Here is a 7,031-nt window from a genome sequence, read left to right on the forward strand (position 1 = left end):
CCGTGTAAATAAATGGTGTAAAATACAGTTTCCCATCTTTTCGTGGTCATCAGATATGACCCATTTGGACGTTCAGAGGCTTCATAATGAATGTGCAAAACAGTCATCTTCGACAACATTGATTCACCAGTAAAACCCATAGAGTTTGCTCAATGCTAGAGGATGAACACACTTGTTTTATGCTCAGTTATTGATATATTGGTGGAAAATGTCACTTTCTCTTCAGTTTTCTCTGTTTCTGATTTAATAATATTTGGCTTTACTCTGAACTTTAATGAACATCAATATGATCAGCAAATTAAATATAAGAAAATGCCTAATTTACATTGAAAAAATACTAAATACAGGGGATAATATTATAATAAATGGGATAAATCACCTAACATTGGTTAAACAGAGAGAAAAATATATTTGGGAATTGCTACCAAAGTAGCATTGGGTCTTTATGGGTTAATAGTTTTTACATTCTATTAACATGAGATGAAATTCAGTTCACTTTACACAAACAGACACTAGATATGTCCTCAAATTTCCCTTTTTAGTTTTGAATGCATTATTCAGTTGTTAATTGTATTCATAGTTTGCATTTTTGGCAAGAAATTACAAATATGTGTATTCCACAAATACTTGGCTATGTGTGTCTTGGACCAGCAGAGGTCACCCTCTACCCACAGCTGAAACCACATAGAAACCAGGACAAGACTGAGGATGGACTTCATGTACTTGTTTTAATAAATAAATTCATAATAGTGAACTGTAGGTGTGACACAGGAATTCAGGGTGGAAATGAGTTTGCATTAAAGACTAGCTTTGAACCCCTTTTAGTTCATTATGGTGATGAATATGGTGATATGAGTTTTGCAAAACCACTCATCATTTGTCTCCAAAGAAATCAAAGTTTTGATTTTGACTGAAAAGTCATAATAATACAGCCCATCTTCGTTAAAAATGGACCCCTGTGATTGTTTTCATCATTTCCTCATTTATTATGTATTATCCTTGTTTCCTAATTCTTTGTGTCCTTGATTCCTTCTTAGTAATCAGAGTAGAGGAGGGTTTTGTTTTGGTTTTTTTTGTATTGGTCAATGAACAATTGAACTATATACATACATCATAATATTACACCAAAGTAGGATGAAACAAAATAGTCATACTTCACAAAATATTTTACATTTCCAATAAATAGATATAGATGTAGGTAAAATAAGAAAAAAATAAATCAAAATAAAAAAAGCTTGATGTATAGAAATAGAAATTATATAAATTAAATAAGATTATATACTTGACGTAGTCTGCTTGTTTTACTCGCTTTAGAATTTATAATTTTCTTCAAATTACCTAAATAATTGGAAACAAGTACGTTAAAAACAATAATGTTAGGACTCTGGTGTGCAAATTCAGTACAATGAATGTGAAATTTGGCAAATATTACTAAAAGGTTGATGATTTTTTTTTTTTTTTTTTTTTTTTTCTGGATTTATTTTTATCATTTTGTGAAAGTCCAAATAAAACATGTTGAAAGTTCAATTTATATGAAGGGTCAATTTTTGGTGTTTATGAAATGATGTAAATTAATCCAAAATACATGCGAGTAGGTGCAGTCCCAAAATAAATAGTATCTTCTGACCTAAAAATGTGTCTAGTGAATGTATCTTTTTATTTTTGTTTGTGTTAAGATTGTGTGTCAAGAATTGTTAATAAAAGTTATTAATTAAAAAAAAAAAAAAAAAAAAAAAGTAGCGGAGTCTTTTCCTATTCGGACGCACGCAGACTCGTACGTAAGAACAGGAAGTGTCAGGAGAACAGGCTCAGCTAGCAGCTACTTTTAGTCAGGTAAGTTAGCTTGCCTTTTGGCGAAGTCTACGCAATGGGTCTGTTTGGTAGAACACCGGAGAAACCACCAAAAGATCTGGTAAGTATCTTGTCCTGAAGATTGTGGTTGTCTTTGAGAGTTCATCCCGTCGTAAAGACAAAACTAACACTGCCTTTAGCTAACCTTGCTAGCGTTAGCCTTCGGTGTTTCTTGTCTGGGTTTGTCCAATCTGTTGATACTTCTTGTTAGCTGAGTAGCTGACGTTAGTGTTGTTATAAAAATAGGTGGACATTTTTCGTCACACAGTCCAGCTGGCAGTATCCGGCGTTGTTTCTATTATTATTCATGTCTACAGCTAATTTAACAGTCAGAAAACCTTATTCGGTTCATGTAGTGATTGAGCTAGCTTGTTAGCATACAAGCTAACCCATGTACACTGTAAACAAACCGTGATTGTTGGCTTCAGATGACATCACTGTCCAATATAGCTTGGTTTGGCTAATGGTAGAGCTTATTATGTCATGGGTGACTTTGCTGTAATGCCACACGGCTGTTAAGGTGTATCTTAAAATACACTTAAACTCTTCAGGAGATACTTAGTCTAATATAACGTAATGTCTTATTTCAGATCAATGAGTGGTCTTCAAAAATACGGAAAGAATCCAGAGTGATTGACAGACAAATTCGAGGTAAGAAATAAATCAGCGTTTATTTTACATGCAAACTCTAGATAATAATCGTAGTATTTAAATGTGAGATGTATAAATCATGCATTTACTGACATGTAGAGCTGCAGCGACTTAACACTTTATTGATTAGTTTTTGACTAAAAATATTCAGCACTTATTTTAGTAATTGAGTGATTTATATATTTGTAAGGGTAATAGTCCAATAGTTTACTTAATTTAGGTTCTTAAATGTGAATATTTTTGGGCTTCCTCTCTCACAATGATAGTGAATTGAGTGTCTTTTGGAAACACTTGTAAACTTTTCTCACAATTTCTAGCAGTTATCTACCAAAAGTATATTAAATTTAAGTAGTAGTGCTTGGTAGTTTTTTGCAAAGATCCCATTATTGCCTTTCAGCATATTGTGGCTGGCCAACTCTCTTTACAATTAGTCTTTTGATGTGTACAGTGTGAAAGAGCTGTAGAAGGAAGGTGTGTATTCCCAAATGTGTTGTTTTCCTGATTTCAGCTACTGTAGCTGTAATCAATAAAATAATCAAGAAATTAATTGACAGTGAAAATAATAGTGCCTTACAGCCTTACTGTCATGTAGCTCTTTGATAAATCCATATTTCATAGTATCTGAAAATAAGGGAAGCCTATAATTGCATAACAAACAGAAATAAAAACTGCTGTTGGAAAATTTAGCATCATATCTGAGCCAAAGCTTCAACAGCTTATTATTCACTACATGGATTCAGTTGTATTTTTGAATGTTTTAATTTGCACTGCAGTCAGTGACTTTATTACATTATTTGTATTAAAATTTGTGTTGTTTTTGGAGTAACATGTCATCATCTTTCAGATATTCAAAGAGAAGAAGAGAAGGTCAAAAGATCCATCAAAGATGCTGCCAAAAAGGGTCAGAAAGACGTGTGTGTGCTTCTTGCCAAAGAAGTGATTCAGTCAAAACGAGCAGTCACAAAACTATATGCCTCCAAAGCTCACATGAACTCTGTACAACTCAGCATGAAGAACCAGCTCGGTATGTTTTTCAATATGCCACTTGGAAAGTTGCTTTTGTGTAAACTTTTGCTGACAGAACCAATTTGTTATTCTGTGATTTTATTAAGTGTCCTGCTTTGCATTTTTGTAAAGTCATTTCATGTGTGTGTGTGTTTGTAGCTGTTCTCCGTGTAGCTGGGGCCCTTCAGAAGAGCACAGAGGTCATGAAAGCCATGCAGAGCCTCATCAAAGTCCCAGAGATCCAGGCCACTATGAGGGAACTGTCAAAGGAGATGATGAAGGTGTGCAGCCACCAGCACATATGTCCAGACCCCATTTTACTTCATTAGTATAAGATTCATGACTAGGGGTGGGAATTGATAGGATTTTATCAATATCAGTGCCATTGTCAATTCTGCTTACCAGTCCAATTCCTTATCAATTCTCCTATCGATTCCTAAGTATTACACTGATTACACACTGCATTATTCTCATCTCTTCTGGTGAAATGTAGCCAAGCTTTGGATCGCTTTTTCCTCTCCATGATTTCTCACGGTTGAAGCAGGTCAGCATGTGACGTAATAACATAATGTACCGTGACACGATGTGACGTAGGGAACACCAGAAAACACTGTGCTGGGAAATGAGGGAATCATTAAGAAGAATTGATAACGCTGGACGTGTACAATTCCAATGGAATTGATCAATTGGAACCGGTTCTAAGTCTGAACAGGTTTTTGATTTCTACTCCTATTCATGACTATGGAAATGTTTATAACTATCTGATACTTCCATGACGTGTAGTCATGAAGGCTGAGGGATTTGGACAAAAATGTTATTATGATAGAAATATTCATATGAGTCAGTATCAGTTCATATTGAGAATTATCACAGTAGATGTCAAATCATTATTTCTTTTTGGTTTAATGGCTGATTTTTGGTTCTGAGTGAAAGTGGAGGAAATGCTGATGGTTTTCTGTGACGTTAAACATTTCTGTTTGGCTGTTCTGTGGTTAACACTGTCACATCACAGCAAGAAGATCCTGACTTTTAGGCCAGTGTGGGTCAGTAGGAGCTTTTCTGTGTGGAGTTTGCATTTTCTCTGCAGACACTCTTGCTTCCTCCCACAGTCTAAAAGACCTACATTTTAATAGGTTAATTGGTGCCTCTAAATTGCCCGTAGGTGTGAATGGAAGAATGAATGGTGGTCTGTCTCTGTCTGGTTTGCAAGAAATGGGTGACCTCTCTAGGGTTAGAAGCTAGGATAGGCTCCAGCCCCCCCCCCCCCCCCCCCCCCCCCCAATAATCCTCCAGGGGATTAAATGGTTAGAGAAGATGACTGAACATCCAAGAAATGTAGATGTTGAACATTCAAAACAATTAAAGTAATTGAGGAAATGTTAAAATGTGTTGGTGTACCAGCAAAACAATGAAGCATTTTAGTTTTAAAAATATTGATTATTAAATGTAATTACTTCAATATAAAATGATACTGTGATGATAATAATAGCAGCTGATCTCAAAGGAAATTATTATGATTGAAATTATGCCATAATAGAGTAATTATTTTATCCTCCAGCTGTAGAAACTCTACAGCCTTAGGCTACGTTCACACAGCAGGACTTAATGCACAATTCAGATTTTTGGGGGGAAATCTGATTTTTTTTTTGTGCGCTCATTCATATTACACATTAAATGTGACTTCTGTCAGTTTTGAGTATGAACTGAATGCGACCCACACGTGCAAAAGAGGTCCTGATGTAATATGTGACCACACACTGTGTTTACGGAAGTGAATATGTTTTTCCCGCTGCTACTCCTCCTGGGATGCAGAATTGTGATGTTTGTTGCATTTCAATGACGTAAAGGTTGGATGAATGAGACCTGGCCTTTCAGACTGAAGTCGCATTGCAAAATATCAGATATGTATTGGATTTGTGCTGTTCACACTGTCTTTAACAGATAGGATACAGGTCACATATGGGCAAAAAAAAATTGGATTTGGGCCACATTTACCCGCAGTCTGAACATAACCTTAGATAATATGTACTTTGTGATTTGGATTTGTTAGGCTGGCATCATTGAGGAAATGCTGGAGGACACATTTGAGAGCATGGAAGATGGGGAGGAGATGGAGGAGGCAGCAGAGGAGGAAGTTGACAAGATCCTCTTTGAGATCACAGCAGGTGAGGAAATGTGCAACACCATGTTAGAAAATTACATTGTGCTGCTGTTTTTCACCACAATCCTTCACCCAGATTGAGGTGCTCCACAGATGGTTTCATAGTGGTATTTGCATTATCAGGTGCCCTTGGAAAAGCACCCAGCAAAGTCACAGATGCACTGCCTGAAACGGAGCCGACGGGGGCCACGGCAGCCTCAGACGACGAGTCAGAGGAGGACATTGAAGAAATGCAGTCACGATTGGCGGCTCTGAGGAGCTAAGGTGATCTGCCACTGCTCCATCAAAGTCACTTTGCTTACTCCATTAAAGACTGAGACAGTTCTGGTGAAGGGTTCACGGTGTTGAACAACCTCTCTGCTTCATCTTTTAATTATTTCATATAATCGTTTGAAGTAAACTTTGTGCTTTGACAGTTATGTCTTTAAAAGGTTTTTTATAGGACAATTGGTTTACTCAGCCTGGAAATGCTTTTGTTTTGTTTTGGGTTTTTTTTGCTTGTTGTCTTCTATTATCGGGGGAATCCCTTGGTAAGTCTTTATTATCCAAAGTCAAAGAGATGGTATGAGATGGTGTGTATATAATGTAAGTAAGAAAAGCCTGCTGTGCCTACAGTGCTTCATTGTATTCTTTCTCTGGTCTGGACTTTGAGGGTCTTGGGTGTTAAAAATCCAAAACTGAATTTGGTAAGTGTTTATTAAAGTCGCCCTGCACGTTTGTATTCAGTCCAAATCACATCCCAGATCACTTTCCAGCACTAGTTCCGGTGTGTCATGACATATTTTGTAAGCAGCAGCTGCTCTGTTTACTTCTAAGTACTTTACATTATCTGCAACACTAGGGGTGACGGGTGGATTTTGCTTTTGAGAGTTATTCTATCTGTGTAAATCAAAAATGTACGTATACTATATGTGGTCCTACATGTAAAGAACACTTATCAGAAGAGTGCACGCATACTAACCTGTCACATTTTTGCATTAACATTCAGCTTGTTAAATGTGTGACTTATGATTTTCACCATCAGCAGGAAGATGCAGATGAAATGGAAAGGCTGGTTAGTGCAGAACCTACATATTGTGGAAGTGTTGTGTGTATAATTTTTCTATGTGAATGGGAAAAGAATAAAGTTTTAAGAATACATAAGGATAAAAGTATGTTTCAGGTATGTCTGGTGGTATGCAGCAGATGAAAGAAATGAAAACATACAGTTGTGCTCATAAGTTTACATACCCTTGCAGAATTTGTGATTTTTTTTTTTTTTTTTTTTCTTTTGTGTTATTCATTTTTCAGAGAATATGAATGATAACACAAAAGCTTTTCTTTCACTCGTGGCTAGTGGTTGGGTGAAGCCATTTATTATCAA

The 7,031-nt window shown here is 36.2% G+C and overlaps 1 protein-coding gene across 1 annotated transcript; it reads left to right on the forward strand.

The window, feature by feature from the left end:
• Nucleotides 1-1,764: 1,764 nt before the first annotated feature.
• chmp3 (charged multivesicular body protein 3) lies at nt 1,765-6,820 on the forward strand. Its single transcript, XM_030127388.1, has 6 exons — nt 1,765-1,912; nt 2,442-2,502; nt 3,347-3,526; nt 3,667-3,788; nt 5,558-5,672; nt 5,792-6,820. Exons 1-6 carry the CDS (start codon nt 1,868-1,870, stop codon nt 5,929-5,931), a joined length of 663 nt encoding a protein of 220 aa, XP_029983248.1. The 5' UTR covers nt 1,765-1,867; the 3' UTR covers nt 5,932-6,820.
• Nucleotides 6,821-7,031: the final 211 nt, after the last annotated feature.

Source organism: Sphaeramia orbicularis, chromosome 22 (genome assembly GCF_902148855.1).
Source record: "Sphaeramia orbicularis chromosome 22, fSphaOr1.1, whole genome shotgun sequence".
NCBI lineage: Eukaryota > Metazoa > Chordata > Actinopteri > Kurtiformes > Apogonidae > Sphaeramia > Sphaeramia orbicularis.

What these genes read in the sequence shown, in the direction of transcription:
- chmp3 (XM_030127388.1), top strand. Translation starts at nt 1,868, where the DNA reads ATGGGTCTGTTTGGTAGAACACCGGAGAAACCACCAAAAGATCTG. An exon ending in CAGCATGAAGAACCAGCTCG is followed by an intron (nt 3,527 to 3,666) that starts GTATGTTTTTCA and finishes GTGTGTTTGTAG; the next exon opens with CTGTTCTCCGTGTAGCTGGG. An exon ending in CCTCTTTGAGATCACAGCAG is followed by an intron (nt 5,673 to 5,791) that starts GTGAGGAAATGT and finishes TTGCATTATCAG; the next exon opens with GTGCCCTTGGAAAAGCACCC.